Source organism: Aptenodytes forsteri, unplaced genomic scaffold (genome assembly GCF_000699145.1).
Source record: "Aptenodytes forsteri isolate BGI_AS27 unplaced genomic scaffold, ASM69914v1 Scaffold16, whole genome shotgun sequence".
Taxonomy (NCBI): Eukaryota; Metazoa; Chordata; class Aves; order Sphenisciformes; family Spheniscidae; genus Aptenodytes; species Aptenodytes forsteri.
In genome coordinates, this window is record NW_008794753.1 from 3,078,584 (window position 1) to 3,097,470 (window position 18,887).

Consider the following 18,887-nt stretch of genomic DNA (forward strand, 5'->3'; position numbering starts at 1 on the left):
ATGACTGCTTCAGTCTTTGGCAATCAAACTAGAGTCAATGTTTTATTCCATCATCCAGAGTTGACCAGATGCCTTGGTTATGGGCTCTTACAGGCAATAGCTTGCTTGATGGACATGAATGCGTTGTTGGACAGATTTCACAATTACATCTTACCGCATCTGAGAGGGGAAGACCGAGTTTGTCACTGCAACTGTGGAAGGTAAGTTACCTGCATAAGATCTCTCTCACCTGTCCCCCCCAGCCCCTTCCCACCTCGTCTCATTGGAAAGGCACAGTGAGGTGGTGGCCAGCGGCAGGGTGCTGCTGGCTGGACTACCATTTTTGCATTCTGGCCGTGTCTCACCTTCCTCAGCACCTCCTGCATGAACACAGGGGTTTTTTTGTTTTTCCGGAAGAAGAGTTTTCTGTGGGCCTGGAAGTCCATTTTCCTTTGTGTGCATGCTTGTGTATATGCATCTGCGAGCCCTGGGAAAGTGAGTAACTTCCATTTAAATGCTTGTCATTTTGCCTTTGTTGTCACTGGGCTGTGTTGTTTCTCAGTGTGTTTGTGGTCTGGGTGTTGCAGTTGGTGGTTGTGTGGCTTAAATGGAATGGAGTTTGGAGAACCCAGAGGATCTGTGTCCAGGAAGGAGTGTTGCTGTCTAGAACAGTGTCACTTCGAGGCTTTGTAATCTTTGATCAGCTTTTAATTCTCTGTGGCTTTTCTCCTGAGAGTTGTAAAAATGCTGGACAGAGCACACTGAAGTAGCTGGTCTGTGCTTTTGTGGAGCGTTTAGTAAGCTGAGAGCAGCAGGGTGGATTCTATGCTAAGAGTAATGCCTTTGCTGTGTACAAGTTTATGACTGGACAAATACCTACCTCTCTCCATGGCTGTTTGGCAGTGCTTAATTCTCCTAAACACCGTAGCCCTTCTTGTGTCTTGTGTAGTCGCTGAGGTGCTCAGCTTGTAACTGGGCTTTGGCTGCTCTGTGTTAGAGCCTGGGGACTGAGTTTTGGGGAGGTGAATTTCTCTCTTCTCTATGGGACTGTTGTCAGTGATCCTTATCCTGCGCTCCTAGAGGCCTCATTCCCCTCCTGTGCCTGGTTACTCATTGCCTGCTGGAGAGTTGCTTGTCTGTGGGGGAGTAAAGCAGCATGAGGCTGTCCCAGCTAAAGGACATGCTGGGGGAGCCCTCCCCTGCCACATCCAACATTTAGATTGAGCTTTACTCCACTTTGAGCTGCCTCTGGAACCAGCTGCGTCCTGTCTCCCAGGCATCACATCCCTCTGGTGTCCCTGGTGTGGAAGCTAAGCTGAAACTGGGATGTGCATAGCTTAATGAAGGGAAACCGCTTTGCCCTTCCACTCTGCTTCATGTACCAAAGGTGATCATTACCTTTCTCCCCACAGTTCCTCCTCAGACTCCTGTGTCAGAACAGCAAAGAAGGTACAAGCAGCACCTCTAGGGCCAAATGCAGCCCGGCCCTGAGTGATCTAGTAAGCAGACCCTAAATACCTGGCTCCTTGGGCACCACAGGCACCTCTGTGTTAAGGTCAATTGGGAAGACTGTGGACAAGAAACGTCCACAGTGTCTTTGACATTTTTTGGCAGGGATTGGCTTTTTCTCAGGTAATTTTTTTGAGTCTTCTTGATGTTTTTCACTAGTTTAAGAGTTTTCCTCTGCCTCTTCAACCAATTTTTCTTTTTACTTGTCACAGCTGTGTTCAGTGGTGTGAAAATTGGCTGCTGGTAATAGACTTTAACATCGTCTGGAGCGACTGAGGAGTGTTAGGTCTCACTGGTGTTGTTGGCAGTGTCCCTTCTGCCCAAGTCTGAGAAGGTGGCAGGGGCACTTCTCTCTCCTCTAACTGTATGTCTGCAGAGATGCTGTTGAGGCAGATAAATTAGCCATGGCACTCTCCCCAGACATAGTTAGGTCATTTCTTAGAAAGTGCACAAAACAGCTTCCAAATTGTCAAGCATGGATCTGAGAGGAGGCAAAAAGCGGAAGTTTACCAGTTGCCTTAGGAATGTAGAAGCAATGGCTCTTGCCAACAGAAATAGCATACCAGTCTCCGCTCCTGGGCATGGGCTCTTGTTGTGCACGAGCATTGGTTTCAATGTGTTCATGCTCTGATGTGGGAGACTCTTGCACAAAGCACCCCTATACTATGGGACTTTGTGCGGCCTCATGCTAAGGTTTGGTCTGTGATCCTCACCTGCTCTCTGTGAGCTCCGACCTGCTGCCCGAATGCCAGTGTTTCGAGTTCTCTGATTTAAAAGGCAGGCGATGCTGAATATGCCTCGTCCTTTTTGTTAGCTGCCCAAGTGCTCTGAGTGCAGGCCTTTAGTGCACGTAGCATGAGCCATAAGCAATTCTGCCTTGCACTAGGCAAGGATGCATCCTGGAGCATCTTGTGAACAGTGGTACCAGGGATTGACGAAGGACTCTTAAGTTGCCAATAACCAAAGGGAGTCCTTGGAGGAGGGAACTGGGTGCAGTTCAGTGTGTTGCAGGCAGGAATGGGGAAAATGAGTAAATGTTGCAGAAATGGAAGAGAAGGAGGAATTGGAATAAATGAAGATTGATGTGCAATAGGTTGAGCTGCTGCAATTACTGTTTTTCCTTCCTGCCCTAGCCTAGGTTGTAGTGTCAGTCACACCAACTAATTCATTCAGAAATGCTTTCCCTCCACTCTCCTATCCTGGTTGTATCCTTCCTCAAGGTATCAGAGTGGACCCCTCCGCCAGGAATGGTCTACCATTTCTAAGCACCCCAGGCTGGACTGTGAGTACCTGGCCTTGGGCATCCAGTGCACCGCAGGATGTGCTCTCCAGAAGAAATCAGAATCTGCACTGAGCTTATGTCAGTGTGAGGGGCTGGGAACTGTTGCCTTGCTGGTGGTGGCTGTGGACAGTGGGGGCTGACTCTGTGTGTGTCTCAGGTGCCAGCTGAAGCCAGGCGTGCAGGGGATTTGGGGCTCCGTGCTCTGCCCTTCTCGGGCCTCTATGTCCCACCTCATCCCTGCAAGGCTCCAGGGAAAAAGCCCAGACTTCGGCCCTTGGCTGTCCCTGCCACTCTTTGACGCTAGAGTGCCCTTCCCAGCCAGAAGAATGGGAAGACTGCAGGCAGCCCTGGGCGTTTGGCTCCTGGCTGAGATCACAGCAGGCGGGGGGCCAAAGGCAGATGTGTGTCATTAGTGCATCTGCAGCCCGGATCTCCACTCCCTTGGCAGCAGGATGGGATCTGGCTATGTTTCCAGCTCCCTCTTCTCACTTGTTTCTGTCCACACTCCACGCTCCCCGGGGAGGGGCAGCTGGGACACGGTGAGTCTCCCTCCAGTGTTGGTCCCTGGTGGGAGGCTGGCAAGCAGCAGCATGAGCCGTACCCAGGGGTGCCCCAGGCTCTGCCCACATTTTGGTGGCTCTAGGCTCATTAGAGTTGCCTGGGTGCCTGGCCAGCGGGGCAGACTGTTCTGGCTGTCTCCTCAAAGAGCTCCTCAGGTTGCACGGAGGCTGTGGCTGGGGTCTCTCCTCATGGGCAGCGATGTGTCTTTCCCCGGACTTTGCCTGTTCTCCTCTCCATGGGAGACTGGGCCCAGCAAGAAGGTCCCAGGATAACTGAAAGGGAGTGCTAGCTTATGGCACCCTGCCCACTGCTTCCTGAAATGCCCTCTGCCAACCCTTGCCTCATAGAGAGGGCCTCATTTCCTGCAGCTGGGGACTATACTTTGGTTTTTTCCTGTTTCTAAGCACTCGGTGTGTTAGCAGTGACTGCCTCTCCATGGGAGACTGGGCCCAGCAAGAAGGTCCCAGGATAACTGAAAGGGAGTGCTAGCTTATGGCACCCTGCCCACTGCTTCCTGAAATGCCCTCTGCCAACCCTTGCCTCATAGAGAGGGCCTCATTTCCTGCAGCTGGGGACTATACTTTGGTTTTTTCCTGTTTCTAAGCACTCGGTGTGTTAGCAGTGACTGGGGAGAGTCACATGTCCCTAAGCACTCGGTGTGTTAGCAGTGACTGGGGAGAGTCACTGGGGTCAAGACATTTGAGAAGGAAAACCCGCCCCATCTTTAGGCACTGCTGAACGCTGGACACTTGGCACTGCTAAGGCTGATCTCCACCCTCGCTGTGCACATCCCTGTGGGGTCAGGGTCACTGGGGCTATTTGAGGCTGAAGCTGTTGCTTGTCACTTTATGCCAGAAGCAAGGTAGCAATTTGTTGAGGCAAGAGTGACCTCGCTATGCTGGGCCCCGGCAGGTGCTTTTCAGGTCAGAAGGGAGTTGTGGCGTCTTGCTGGACGCAGGAGAACTGAGAGGGTGCTTGCGAAGGCTGTGCTGTGCAAAGTTTTCAGTGACTGCCTGTGGCTGCAGGGACTGGACCCCATGGCTGGCTCGCTGTGTGGTGCTGGGAGGTAACGCTGTCTGGAGTTGCACATGCAAGCTGCCCTTCTCTCCCGCCCAGTGCACAGAAACAGGCGGTCAAGGCTGATGCATATTTGCGGTCTGTTGAGTGGCAACCTCCACCGAGTCACTCTTTTCAGTTTGAGTGAGCCTGGGCTGGACAGTGCCTTTGCCACAGGAGCGGTCCTGCTCTGAGAGCTGAGACGGCTCGTCCTCTGGGCTGTGAGGGGGAGCAGATGCACTCATCTGTGCAGGTGGGGTCTCGCTGTTAGGCTGGACTGGTGCTTTCCCACTCGGCTACCCTACTGGCAGCACTAGAGCCAAGGAGGGCAAAGGTGCCAGAACCCCTGAGGCCCGTCGAAGTGCATCCAGAGCTGTTCGGTGGGAAAACAGTCCTGCCAGTTGCTTGGGAAGGGAAGCTGGTGTAGTGACGGTGCATGGAGTGAGAACATCAGCAGAGAGACAAGGCCGGCCCTGGCACCTGGTACTGACGCTGAGCCTGCACAGACATGCCCGGTATGACAGGGACTGTTCCCCTCTTAACATCTGCCTTCTTGCTGGAAGAAGAAGGGGTAACAGCCACATTTACACTCCTGCTGGCTCCTGTTGATGCCATGCAGGAATGTGCCTGCTGGACCAGATCCCTGGGGGAGTTTGGCATTCTCTGTCCTCAGCATGTGGAGATATTTAGACTGTCCAAATCACTATGTTGGGGCCTGCCTGCGTGCAGGCAGCCCAGTCCTTCTGGTCCTACCTCCTTGGGATGTACCTATTCCCAGGAGAGAGCAGAGCTATGGAGGACTGCGAAAGTGTAGCGCTGCCCCAGTCCGAATGTCTCTGTCCCAGCCAGTAAAGGGTCCTCTCTGGAAGCAGAGAGCTGGCAGCAGATCAGGAGCTGGGTGATGTCATACAAAGGAAAAACACCAAAGGGCGTCCGTGGAGGCAGGGTGAGATGGAGAGAACAGATGACACCTGCGTGGTGCAAGGACCCATCAAAACAGCCTGGGGGGCTTAGAAGTTCCTGGTCTGGGAAAGGACAGGGACCTCAGGAGCTTGGGCATGTATTCTCCTTGCCACTGACCTTCTGAGTGACCTTGGGTGAGTCTTTCCCTCCCAAGCAAAGTCTCTCCCCGTGAGTGGGGTTGGAAAGGACTGAGAGGAGTGTCAGCCTTACCTGAATGCCAATACGCTGCAGCAGAGCTGGGGGCCTGGCCAACCCTCAGGTCAGTTCTTCCTGCCTGAGGGATACTTCAGCCCTGCTCTCACCAGGCTCTGATGAGGAGGGCAAGTCTCAGTGGAAGGCTATGCTGAACCTCTCCTGAGCGACTGGTGTGCATGGAGACCCTGCAGTGCAATGGGCTGCTTCCCAGGAGCACGGCTGGGCACAGGGTGGAAATGTGTGAGGTGGCTGCTGGCTGAGGCTCTGCCCCGATGCTGGGGTCACTGGCAGCACCAGTGACCAGGGAGGATGGCTGGTGGTGCTGGAGCGGTGCTGTCTTATGGCAGCATGGGTTCGAATAATGCTGCTCACTGGGCTCTGTCCGTGAGGGGCCAAATGCTGCCCTCCACACTCAGAGTAGGGACGTGCCAATGCTTGTCCCAGGCTCGCAGGACTGCTGTTGGGAGGTACACAGAGAATACATTTTTGCTCTGTTTCCTCCTTTCCCAGCCACTCTGGAAAAGCCGTTAAACCTCTTTGTCCCCAGATCCTGTGTGGACGTGCTGGGAGGCTGGGAGTGCTTATTGCCTAGTGCTGGAGACCACCAGGCCCTTCTTGGGCTTCTGGTAGCAGCTACAGCGTGAAGGGTCCCAGGGAGATGTTTTCACCTGTGCAGTGGTGCCATCCATGCTGGTTTGCAGACTGGCTTTGCTGGCAATGGCTCTGAGAGGCGCTGGGCTGTTTGTCGTGTTTGGGGAGAGGCTGCAAGGTCAGACAGGGATGCAGAACAGGGAGGCTCTTTGCCTCCCTCTAGCTCTGCTTGCAGCCCCTGTGTAGGGCATGCCTTGGTGGCTGTGCCTGGGGTCTGGCCAGCAAGGCAGGATAAGCCATGTTCCCCCAAATCCTGCTGCAGCTGGGGATGGGGAATGGGTCGGTCCAGCCAGGTTGTGACAGCTGCAACATGAGCCTGGGAGGTGTGACATGTCTGCTACCGACCGAGACTGACATCTGCCCAGGAGGGAGCCAAGCTGAGCCAGAGCATCAGCGTACCAACATCCCCGGCGGAGGAGGGAAGTGGAAAGTGTAGAGGCAGTGACGGGCTCTTTGCATTTAAAACGACAGATCAGTGGTGCTTTTTTAAAGACTCCCGTGCTGTGCTTTGGCTGCAGCAGCCAGCACACACGCAAGGTCACTGGAAGGGACAATAGCGCTTTGGGCAGCTCTGTAGTGAAACTTCCCAGCCATGCTGGCCAAGGCTCTGCTCCAGCACTGCTTGCCCTGGGAGGGAGGAGAGGAGGTCTTCCCCCTTTGTCACAAAGACTGGGAAAGGGGACAGGGATGCTACAGCTCAAGCACACATGCACAGACACAAACACTGTGCTCCCTTTGTCCAGCAGCTTCAGTTTCTCGCCTGAGTCAGGTGCTGTCTAGCTGGGGACGGATCAGCAAATCCAGTCTCTCACTTGCTTCAGGAGAGCAGCTGCTGGCAATCACCAGCCCCTCTTGCTTTCGAGGGTGTTTCTGGCCTGAAGTGTGGTTACGTTTCTTTTCCTACAATTACATCTGCTTCCTGAGGAAGCTCCACCACATCAAGGTGGGCACGGCTGTTAGGTGTGGCTGAAAGTGCATGGCACATGAAGAGAGGCGGCGCATGATTAACTTAGTAGGAATAATTTGGCCTGTAGCTGTTGTGACGACTGATACCAGCTTGATCTGCCCAGGAATTGGCCCTCAGGTTATTTGGTACATCTTTTTCTTGTAAAGAAACATGGTCAGGACATGGGTTTACCTTTTGAGGCCCACACGTACTTTGTGACAGCTCTCTCACAGCTGAGGGTGCTGTGAACCCTAGAGTCCTCACACCCACGTCAGTCGTCTGACTGCTGGCTGAGGTGGTGCAAGGCTGAAGGAGATTTTCAGCTCTTCTCAAAGGTCTTTGGTTGGTGAAACAGGCACTGGCCGGAGGATTATGTCAGGCCCTGGATGGTCACGTTTCTGAAAACAAGGTCTGGCCAAAAGCATTTGCTCTCAGGAGCTGCCCTGCCAGAACCTGGTCTCCAGCACTGCCTGCCCTCCCTGGAAGTGCGCTGGCGCGGAGCTGGTGGCGGCTTGCTGCACCTGCATTATGCTCAGCTTAGAGGTGATACGTTTCCTCACTGGATCCAGCCCCCAGAGCCATCCAGGCCACGTTCCAGTTTCCAATTCCCTTGATGTGCAGAGGGGATCCTGGACCTTTGCACACTATTAATAACATGCTGTGCTGATGTGCCAGTGTCTCTGAACCACTCCTGTAACATCCCCAAGGACTTGAGCTGCAACAGAAAACTTCTGGGGGTCTGTCGCTGTTCTCTTTCCCGTCTCAGTGGCAGAACCCAATCCTGTTAAGCCAAAACAAAGCATAAAAATCCCTGCAGCTCAGATCTCCCAACTGTTGCACTAGCAGGAAAAATTCATCTTCCCTGAGCCTTGCTAAACCCTTTCCAGAAAACTCTGCAGAGTGGAAACTTAGCACTGGCATCTCCACTGCACAGAGCTACTCTGGGAACTCAGGGATCCCAAAAGCTGCCTGGAAGGTAGCAGTGCAGTGCCTCAAGTGCTTTCCGGGGTGCTGCAGCGACAGGAAGCTTTTCTGTTAAGGAAATTTGCTCCTGGGATCCAACTTTGATTTCTGATACTTGGAAAATTAAGTTGCCAAATCCACATAGGTCAAAGTTTTTGCTCTCTGTTGAGTTTTGCCTCCCATGAATCACCTTTGGACTTCTTGGTGGCTCACCATACAACAGGACTGACTCCTTTCTCCCCTGGGCACGACTGTCCCACAGCACTTCAGACTGTACAGGCAAAGGGCTGGCACAGGAACACTGTGAGGACTGAATCCCTCCTTATGGAATGCTGGAAGTCAATGGTCACTTCGTGTGCCCAGCCCCAGCCCACACGTGAACAGTGAGAAAGGGTCAACCAGCCATCCTGGAGCTTCCTCTCTCCGTTGTCTGTCTGAGATGCGCCTAATGGCTCATGGGTATGCAGAGATGTTGGTGCAGTCACACTGGAGTGGTTGTGTTGAAAATGGTTGTTGCTAACTTCAGTTGCACCCCAGAGCTGGTTATGTTGTCTTTCTGTCTGCCCCACTCCATCCGCAGCCTCTAGATCTAAATGACCTACAGACCTAGACTCACTGTGCTGTGGAGCCTGCGGAAGAGAAGGCTCAGGGGGGATCTTAGCAATGTGTATAAATACATGAAGGGAGGGTATAAAGAAGGCAGAGCCAGGCTCTTTTCAGTGGTGCCCAGTGACGGGACCAGAGGCAATGGGCACAAACTGAAACACAGGAGGTTCTGCTTGAACATCAGGAAACACCTTTTCACTGTGAGGGTGACTGAGCACTGGGACAGGTTGCTGAGAGAGGTTGTGGTCTCCTGCTTGGCGATATTTAAATGTCATCTGAACATGGTCCGGGGCAAGCAGCTCTGGGTGGCCCTGCTTGAGCTTGGGGTTTTGGACCAGAACCTCCAGAGGTCCTTTCCAACCTTAACCATTCTGTGATTTTGTGATTTTATGGAAGCTACAGGGCAGAAACAGGGACTTCACCTCTGAGTCTGGACTCTGAAATCGCTGGGCTTTGGGGACAGTCCCCTGCACATGGAAAGGGAGCTGCAAACACAAAAGGAGTGTCAGGCCCTTACTGCTGCCCCCAAGGTGCCGTTCAGCCCAGTGATGACCAGAGGAAGCTAGGAGAGCTGGAGGAGATCCCACTGCAGTGTGCAGAGTCAGCCTGCACTGAGGAGAGGGACAAGGCAGGGAAGAGGTGACTGTGTCCCTTCCCTCAATGCCCTGCCAGCAGAGAACAAGAGCTGTGAAGAAAGCAGACTGTGTGGTAGGAAAAAACCTCTTGTGAAGCACGTGAGGAGAGTGCCGTGTCCCATGTTACTGCAGTGCTGGCCGTGCTGCACGTGTGTGTGTGTGTGTGTGTGCACATATGCGAGTGCTACAGGCACGTCCCTGCTCCTGAGCACTGGGGGAAGTTTGGCAGTGGGAGGAGTGTACTCCAGGACTCTCTTCTGGTACAGGGCTGAGACCCTCCGTGAAAAAACACTTCATGTGTGAAGAGAGGTCTGCACTCACTTCCTAGGAATGGGTCTGTCCTTGATGTGTCTAAGAAGTTTTGCTTCTCTCAACCCCAGAGATGGCTGTGTGTTAGTGATGCTCTGCATGGGGAGGCTTTAGATAGCCCTGTGGGTTGTGGCACAACAAGGCAGAGGAGATACACACCAGCTCCTGCTGAGGCACTCAAGTTCTTGATCATTTCAAGGAGTCTAGGTTTCTGGAGGTGTTTGTGGACTTAGCCCTTAGGCTGTTTCTGTACTGCAAGAAGCAAAAGGGAGTAAGTTAAGGACCTGCCAGGGATACCTGCCTGGGGAAGCGTAACACGTGGGAGGTACGTGTGACGTTTGCCTTTTCCCCTTCTGCAAAGCTGCTTGGCTGTGTTCATGAAATTAATGGGAGCCCTCCCATTCACGAATAAGAGCTCCCTTTTTGGGAGCCCTCCCTCACGCACCCTCTGCCCCCTAGATTTTCCCTAGCCAAATGAGGGAAAAGACCTCTGGTTACAAACCAACCAGCAAGAGGAGGCATGAGCAGGGCCTGCCCTTAGCCTCTGAGGACACTTTGAGCTGCCAGCAGAGCTGGCCTGGATGCATCTCCCTTCTGCTACTGCCCCAGTCTGGCCCCTACTACTGGGGCCTTCGCTGAGTGCAGATGGGGAGCAGTACTAGACAGCAGGAGCATGGCTAGATGGGCTTCCCATCCACGCAGCCTTTTCCACCCCCCCCCCATGCTACGGCACCAGGTTGTACACCAGCCCTACATGCCTTGATCTGCCGGGAGCTGGTGCCTCTGGTGCAGGTGGCCTCCATTAAGTCATTGCTGAGATTAGGGCTGTTTTCAGTAGGTTCCTTTGAGTGGAGGTTTGTTTGTGTAAATATTTGGACGTTTCTCAGGCATGATTATTGAGCAACCTGCACCTCATGCATATTCAGAGGCCTCCAGCGATTGCCTCCTCTCCTGCATGTGGGAGCAGGGCTGGGTGCATGGATGTGGGAGGGACGTGAGTGTAGGTGATGCTGGTGGGGGGTGGCGGTGGGCAACGCTGGGGAGAGCCCATGCTACTGTGCTCTGGCCTTGAGCTCGGAGCGCTGGTGATGCATCTATGCTGCAGTGCCAGGACTGTCGTGGTGGTCTGATGCATGCAACCCTAGCAGTGCTGGCAGGCATGTGGGGCTGCTGAGCGCACCTCACCGTGGCTGGCTGGCCATTCGTGGGCTCCCTGGCAGCAGTGACAGCACCTGCCCAAGCAGTGCCTGCCTCTAAATCAGGCAGTGGGAGGAGGCAGGATGGCTAAGCACAGAGCCTGGGCAGCCTCATGGCTCCTGGCTGCTCTCAGGGAAGGTTAAGAGGCATTTAAAGCAGATGCAGAGGCTCCAGAGCAGCTTGCTTCCAGTTTTGCTTTGCATCCTGCATCCCCTGTGATCTGGGATCCTCCTATCCCGCATGCCCAGCTCACCTGTCACCTCCCATTCAGCCCCCACAGACCTGCCTTATTTTTTCTACTCTACAACTCCCTCACTCCATCCCTGGCATTTTCCTGCTTTTCCCAAGTTAATGAGGGTCTTTCAAGCAGTTCAGCATCATCCCAAGCTTGGTCTCCATCACCTCATTGCACAAATGAACCCAGTCGCTCTTCTGGCATAAGGCATGGGGCCAGCCTCTCCAGAACCCCTGAGAGAGACGTAAGTCTCTGAAAGCTCCGGAGTCCACCCTTTCCTTCTAAGGAGACTGGCAGCCTGTGGCACAGCAGCCCTCCCTGCTGCATGCCGCTGGGCATGTTGGCAGGCGGGGCATCTGCTGCACTTCTGTGCTGTGCTGCTCGGGGACAGCACTAAGCTGATGGCTTTTTTTGGAAACTGGCTACCATGCAAGGTCAGGCCAGGCCTCTGGCCGCGTCCCCGGCAAGTGATGAATGGTGGGATGAGATGGGAGGCAGGCTGCAGGGTGCCGGCAGACCCTGCACCCAGCAGGGTCAGGCTGGGAGACCCTCCTGAGCCAGAGCGCTGCAGGAGGGAGCTGTGAGATTTGGCTGCAGCTGCCATTTACCCCAGGCGGCATTCGGGGCGCTAAGGGGAGGCTTGCTGGCTGCTCCTGTGCTGAGGGAGATTTCTTGCTATCATCTGCTACAGGCAGTAATTGCTGCCTGTTCCTTGAGGAGGGTGACGGAGACCTCGCGTCCCTAACCACCCCAGTCACGCAGTAAGAGAGCCTGAGACGGTCTTAGAGCTCGCGTGACTTTTCCAGGAGTGATACGCTGCGGGGTCTCTGCCATCTGCTGTCTGAGGATGAATTCAAGGCATGCTTTCAAGTACTTCCTCCATGGCTGTAAACATGCTCTGCTCTGATATGTGAAAGATAGATTTTCGTTTTACTCTGAGAGATGGGACATTAAGCAAAACAGCACACCTCTGGAGAAGTGCCATGAAGCTGCTAGCACTGGCAGTGCTGCACAGCAGAGGACTTTTCTGACTCCAGTGAGGCAGTATGTTACGATTGCACTTGCAGGGCTACACAGCTGCACTCTCAGACCGTGTGTACTCACAGGAGCAAAGTGTTATTGACCTCTGCCTGTGAACATGACCGCAGTAGTGCCCCTTACGTCTCTGGGGGGTGACCACTCCAACCTCATGCTGTCCTTAATGTTATCTTCCGTTTTACAGATGACGAACTTCGGCACAGGGAGCCTGTGTCAGGAATGCGACACAAGTTCCAGGCGTGGGTTCAGGTTTCTATACTTTTCTACCTCGCGCTCTGTCAATTCCTCTGCTGACATAAGCGCAGAAAGCCAAGACAGCACTTCTGCTTCCAGGGATGTTGGTAGAAACTCAAAGGAGTGGTGTTAAACCGGCCCCTGGCCACAAGAGCAGGCGCTGGATGGAAAATGTACTCTGCTCTTCTCCACTGATGCTTTTCCCTGTTTCTGTTCCCTGCAACAGGCATCATGTCCATTATGTTATTCCATACGATGGGGATCAGTCAGTGGTGGACTCCTCGGAGAATTACTTTGTGACTGACAATGTAACCAAGCAAGAGATTGATCTGATGCTGGGACTTTTGCTGGGCTTTTGTATAAGCTGGTTTCTGGTGTGGATGGATGGGGTTCTCCATTATGCAGTGCGAGCCTGGAGAACTAGCCGACGGTATGGTAAGTGCAGCCTCATGGGCTCCCTTCTTTTTCCTCAATCTCTTGCCCTGTCCTCTGAGGCTGGTGGAGAGGGAGGAGGTCAGCAGTCTTGCAGCGTTTCTTCCGTGTAGATCTGGCACAGGCCTGACCAGCCGTATCCCAGCCCTCTTTGTACAAGCAGGGATGTTTACGTGGAAATAGCCGGCCGAGGATCCTAGCCTTGGGGGCTCTGCTTTGGAAAGTGTGAAGTATGTGTTGGTGCAAAGGGGTGTTTGATGGAAAGCAACATGTTTACCCGTAGGCAGGCTGGCAGATGGTGGCTGTATGTCTGCACATGTGGGCAGAATATTTTCAGGCCAGACAAAACTTCCCTGAAATCTGGATTTTTCTGTGCATATAATTTGCAGCCAGGCACATGCTTACGGAGTGCAGCCTCTTGTTGTTTGTAGAAACTTGTGACAATGTGATGACAATGACAGACATTTCTGTGTTGTGTCAGGGACGCATCAGCTGAGGTTTCCCCATCCTCATTGCTGTTCCAGATGTGTCAATTTTTTTCAGTAGTGACATCAGCCCCACAGGGAAAAGTGTTAGCCATACTAGTTAGTCTTTGGACCGGTTAGCTTAGCATCCTGAACTAACATCCTGAGAATGACCAACAGATGCTCCTTCAGAGGCCCTCTCTGCCCCTCTTGGCTCTCTCAGCATGGACATCCCATGGACTTTAATTTTTGGAGGGGAAAAAGGACAGAAAAACTATTAAAACAGTGAGTGACTTGAAATTCCATAACAGTGTGCCTACAAATCTCAGTCTTTCTAACTCTGACTGGTAGTGTCTGTTAAATTACAACTCAGAGGAAAAGGAGAGTGACCAAGAGAAAGATTTATCTGCAAACCTGTAAGAAATTCTAATTAGGGAAGTGGACTATCTCTTTCTAAAAACTCAGATCAAAATGATATTAATTTCTCATTAGTCTTCCCAAATCCCCAGCAGCCTGCTTGAGCAGTTTCTGAACCAGGACTCTCTTGAGGCTGTGTTGCTGCCATTTCCCAAGCAGAAGGCTAATTGTCAGAGTTTCCAGTGAGATCTAAGGTACCGAGCCAATCTTGAGGCTGTGACACCTGTTTTTGATCAGACCCCCTGTGGCTGTGATCTCATCAGTGCTCATGAAGTCAGCAGGGCTGGCAAGAGCTATCCTTGGGTGAGATGCTGTAGTGAGTACAGCAATATTGTTCTTCAGAGCTGTTGCCTTTTGTTATGGAGCGGTGAGCTGCAGACATGGTATCGCCATCTAACCTACCTTCTTGTGAATGGATACTGCACAGACTTTTATTTTTAGTAATTAAGGGTAATGCTAGTAATTAATTTAGTAGTTAAGCTGAACGATCTTTTTTCTTTCATTTTTTTTTCTCCCTGTGTATGCATATTCTAAGGCTTTAAGAAGGGGTTGCCCAATGGTGCAATATACTGTGCAGATTTTCTCCCCGTGTATGCATATTCTAAGGCTTTAAGAAGGGGTTGCCCAATGGTGCAATATACTGTGCAGATGATACGTATTTTCAGAAAATGAATGCAGTGTTACTTTGCACCCAGCTTTTTCTTCCCTTAGCACCCCCATTGGCAGTGCCCCTTTCATGATGCAGAAGGCTGACACCCCCTCTGGCCTGAGACGTTGTCTCTTAGTGCCGTCTTAGCGGTGTTGCACCAGCCGCACGGGACCGGTCTGCTCTTAAACCAGGTTGGTTGTTCCACAGCTGTGCGCTTGCACCGTTCCCGGCTCTGTTAACAACCCTGTGTCCTCACAATATCAAATGTGTGGTAGGAGAGACCCTGAAAGCCCTCCTCCTCTAATCTTTAGGTGGGGTGTCCGGTGTATACCGTGGAACGGGACATGATGTCTCGTTCCAGTAAAGGTTTTTACATGCCTTGAACTGTTCTGTCCAAAGAGAAAACAGCGCGCTTGTGTGCTATGCTGAGTACGTTTCACTAAAGACGGGCTGAAAAATCACTGGGGAATTTGGAGCAAAATAGTGAGTGTTGAGCTTTTAGGTATTTCCTATTCATTCAAATCAACTATGCAAATCTAGTCATTTTAAAGGCAATAAGCAGAAGGAGTACTTATTTCTTTGTTGAACGAGTACCTAAGCTAAAATTTCCTTCTAGAGAAAGAAATGGTGCCTGTGACTACGAGAGATAGGGGTAGGGGTAATACAAAATACTGTATAGAGCCCTCCCTGCAATACATGAGTACCACTTAGCAATGACTCAATGTCACATTGTGGCCTGATCAGCTTAAATTTTGGTCTATTAGAATAACCTATAGCTCCTTCCTGATGGAAGAGATTTCTTAAAATAGAAAATATTCTATAGAAACTCAGACATCAGATTGCGCTTCACAGTAGCCGCAGTGCTGGTCAGAGCAGTCACATACCACCTCACGCTAGTTGCAATAGTTCAACTTTATACAATCTGTCATTCTCTGGGAACTTTCAAATTCTCCTTCGGGGGGTTGGGCTATGTGTATTTCTGGGTGGAATGACCCGAAGCCCTTATGAAACTGAACGGCAGCTGAAACATTGCTCCAGGGAAAGGTTCATGGGCTGAGAGCTGAAACGCTGGATAAAAAAAAATGATGCTGTCCAGCCTGCACTGGCCATGGGGCAGAAAGTGGCTTGTGCTGATGTTGCGTGAAATTGGGCAATGTTTCAGAAGACAGAAGGAAAGAGCCAGGATTGAACAGGGACGATACGTATGCAGCAGCAGTGTGCTGCTGCTTCCCTGGCAGCTTGGTCCCCACAGCAGCTCCCGGCTAGCTACAGAGATCAGTATGAGGTTACTGCCTTTGCTGAATCTTGCCCATACTGTTAGCCCGACATTCGGAGTGTGAATAAGGCACAAGGAGGGCTGGAGAGTAGGGCTCCTGGCAAGGAGTTGGTTCCTACCAGCAGTAGAAAGCTGGAGTTTGCCCCTTCTAACTCCCGCTGTCATGAAGGGCCGGTGCAGCCCGTCCGCGCCTCTCTCGAAACAAGCCGTTTCTGCTTGTTTCCTCTCTCGAGACAAGCCCCTGTCTGCTCAGGGTCGTGTCTGAGGGGTGGGTATCTGTTGATTGTGTTCAGGGCAGAGGCTGCTGCAAGGCTGGGAGAGGAGTGGGCAGTGCTGCGGCTACAGCCGAGGCATGAAGTCTGGCTGGGGAACAAGTGTGGTCTGAAGGGAAGCCTCAAGGGTGGCCTTGCCAAGGCCGTAACTAGTGCCCGATTTCTGCGGGGCAGGCCAGGAAAAGGGCTAGGCAAGGCAGGAGAACGTGGGTCTCGCCATTCCTGTAATATCTCATCTTCCTTCTCCTTTCTGCCTTCCAGACAATTCCTGGTCTTGGATTCCAAAATTTTGTAACTTAAAGGAGTTCAGAAAACGTCATCACAGGCAGTACGAGGAGGCGACTGGGAACATGGTGCACATCAAACAGAAGCTGTACCATAATGGGCACCCTAGCCCACGGCACCTCTGAGGAATGCCTTCCCCTCCAGAGACTGCAGTGAGGTTTTAAAAAGGACTTTGCTCTTCTTCCAGGGGAACAGCTACTAGTTTGCTCCTCTATGGAAGCCAGCCGAGGACACAATTTTACTTATCCATCCTGTGTGTCCCTGTGGCACACCACGATGCACAACTAAGCCAGTCCTGGATGCTACGCAGCCAAGACATTGCACTGTGTTCCACATTTTATTGTCAGACTTGTGTATATATGTAAAAAGCAGACAAACAAAAAACAAACAAAAAAGAGAAAAGAGATTTGCATTATACTTTCAACCCCCTTTTCCTGGCATTCACGGCTGTCCTGCACATCCAGCTACCCTGCGGGGAATGTTGGCCAAGGGTATGGAGGTGGGACAACATGAAGAAGATGCAGAGTTTCTCATCCAAGAGCTCAAGTCCCCCGTTTCTTTGGTCCTTTGGCTTGGTTTTGCTCTGCTCCGTTCCTTCCGTTGCTAGAATGGCTTGGCTGGTCACAGGTTTGGATGGGGACTGCTGCCAGCTGGTTGTGAAGGCACAGCGTCCCTTTTGCTTTGGTTCATGTTTTGGGGAGTTGCTGGGGGGGAAGGAAGTCCTGGGAATATATAACTGATGTGTTGTTTGCATTGCTGTACACTGAAACCTGCCTTAAGCAATCGAAGGAGTCTTAGTACCAGGGGAACAGTGCTATCAGGCATCAGTCCATTTCACAGGGCTGGTGCTGCCTGGTTTACACCACTTTTATATTGGTGGTACCTTGCTGAGGTCAGTGCTGTTACTCTTCACTAATGCTAGAGAGGAGTCGCTCCTGATATGCGGGGAGAAGTGTATTGAGTTGAACGGTGTTAGATCTGGCTTGCGCCCTGATCATACCCCTCCGCTGCATAACCACCACCCGCCCCTTGCCTGGGAGGAAAGGAGCTGCTGTCCCCCTCTTCTTAGGGGGTGAGCCTGAGGCCCTGGTTAATACCACCCTAGAAACACTGAAAATGCGGTGAGAGGGTCCTGTTAACAGCCTCGCTCTTCCTGCACGTGAACAGCCGCCTGTCGTCTTGTGTTACCGCTCCAGGCTGACATAGCGCTTCAGCAGCAGGCTGGGCTTGGCTTGAGGAACACAGAGAGATGTAGGCCTGAAGCCAAACTCAGCTACACAGTCAAATGTCCCAATAACGGGTTGAATCAAAGTACAAGAATGCTCTAACGTGGTTTTGCCTTTGCTTCCCCCGGTCGCAGCTTAGGTGTGGGTTTCAAGGTAGCTATCAAGTGTCCGAAACCAACCTCCACATCCAGAGACCTCCTTCAGTTCCAGCCGGAGTTGCCTGAAGGAGTTGATAAAGCCCGTGTGCACCTAGACAGCGCAGTGGTATCTGATTCCCGTAGCAGTCATGTTCTGCTGGGGGAGTGAAGCAAACGCACCCAGACTGCATCGCTTTTGCACGTGCTGGGCAGCAGTCAGCGGCAGCCCCGCCGGCTGCGGTGCGACGAGAGAGGTTTTTATTGAGAGGAATAAGGGAGGGAGACGCTAGCCCCGGGAATTTAAGGTGGTAGCCCTGAATCCCAATCATTTCACCATCATTCATCATTTTGTATTGAGTGGGCTTGTGCTTAAATGGGGAAACCGTCCAGAACAAAAGGATGATGGATATTATCAGAAACTGCTGTTTTCTTCTATGGATTCCTTGACTCCGTCAATGGCCTCCTATTGTTTGATTGCAGTGTCTGTGAAGGGAAAAGGACACCATGACTCCCCGCTCTTTTCCTCCCTGCTTCAGCTTCTGTGTCTTGGGGTTTTTTTTCCATTGTTTCCCATGCCCAGGATCAGTTCAGTTATTTACAAGCCCCAAAGCTGGCCAAGAGCCAAACACACCTGTTTCTCTGCCATTCCTACCTTTGCTGTTCCCTAGTGCCTCTTGTCTTGGAGCCCCAGTTTCTGTCTGGGCCTAAATAGCTGCCCGGTCTATACTTATGGCTGTCTGCTTGACTGTCTGTCATTCAGGACTTCCTATGGTCGTAATGTCTGCAGCCACCTGTTAGTATCAAAAGAATGACTGTTCCTTAAGCAGCTCCTTTCCAAGACACGCGGCTTTGCAACCTCCCCCCACTGTATGAGCTTTGTGCATTTGGCCATATGGGCTCATCCTCAAGTGGCGTAAGATGCTCACTTCGGTGGAGTGTTACTCATACAGCGCCAGATGAGATCTGGCCAAACAGCTGTTCCGTTTGCCCTCGTGTGATGGCACACGCTTAACTGACGGCGAGGAATAGGTGCTGTGTTATAGAACAGGTACATGTCATGGACATGTCTTCAGATGGGACAACATTTTGCGGGGGAGAAAAATTCCATCATGATGAGGACAAATACTGAGTCTCTGGAACTGGTTATGGGAACAAAAGCACTTTAAATAATCTTTCTACTTGGAGCCTCTCACAAGAGAGACTTAAGGCAGCGACCTAAACTCAGATTGAGTTGAAAGTCTGGTTCTGCCCTGCTCTAGCAACTGACCTTAGTTGAAATATCATTAAATATGAAACTTATGACTGGAAAGAGTGAAGTGATGGCTCACACTGATTAAGTCTGATCCACACCAGAATTTCAGAAGAATATG

The 18,887-nt window shown here is 51.9% G+C and overlaps 1 protein-coding gene across 1 annotated transcript; it reads left to right on the forward strand.

The window, feature by feature from the left end:
- Positions 1-16,279, forward strand: TMEM240 (transmembrane protein 240). Its single transcript, XM_009274168.1, has 3 exons — positions 1-200; positions 12,586-12,794; positions 16,131-16,279. Exons 1-3 carry the CDS (start codon positions 1-3, stop codon positions 16,277-16,279), a joined length of 558 nt encoding a protein of 185 aa, XP_009272443.1.
- The last annotated feature ends 2,608 nt before the right edge of the window (positions 16,280-18,887 follow it).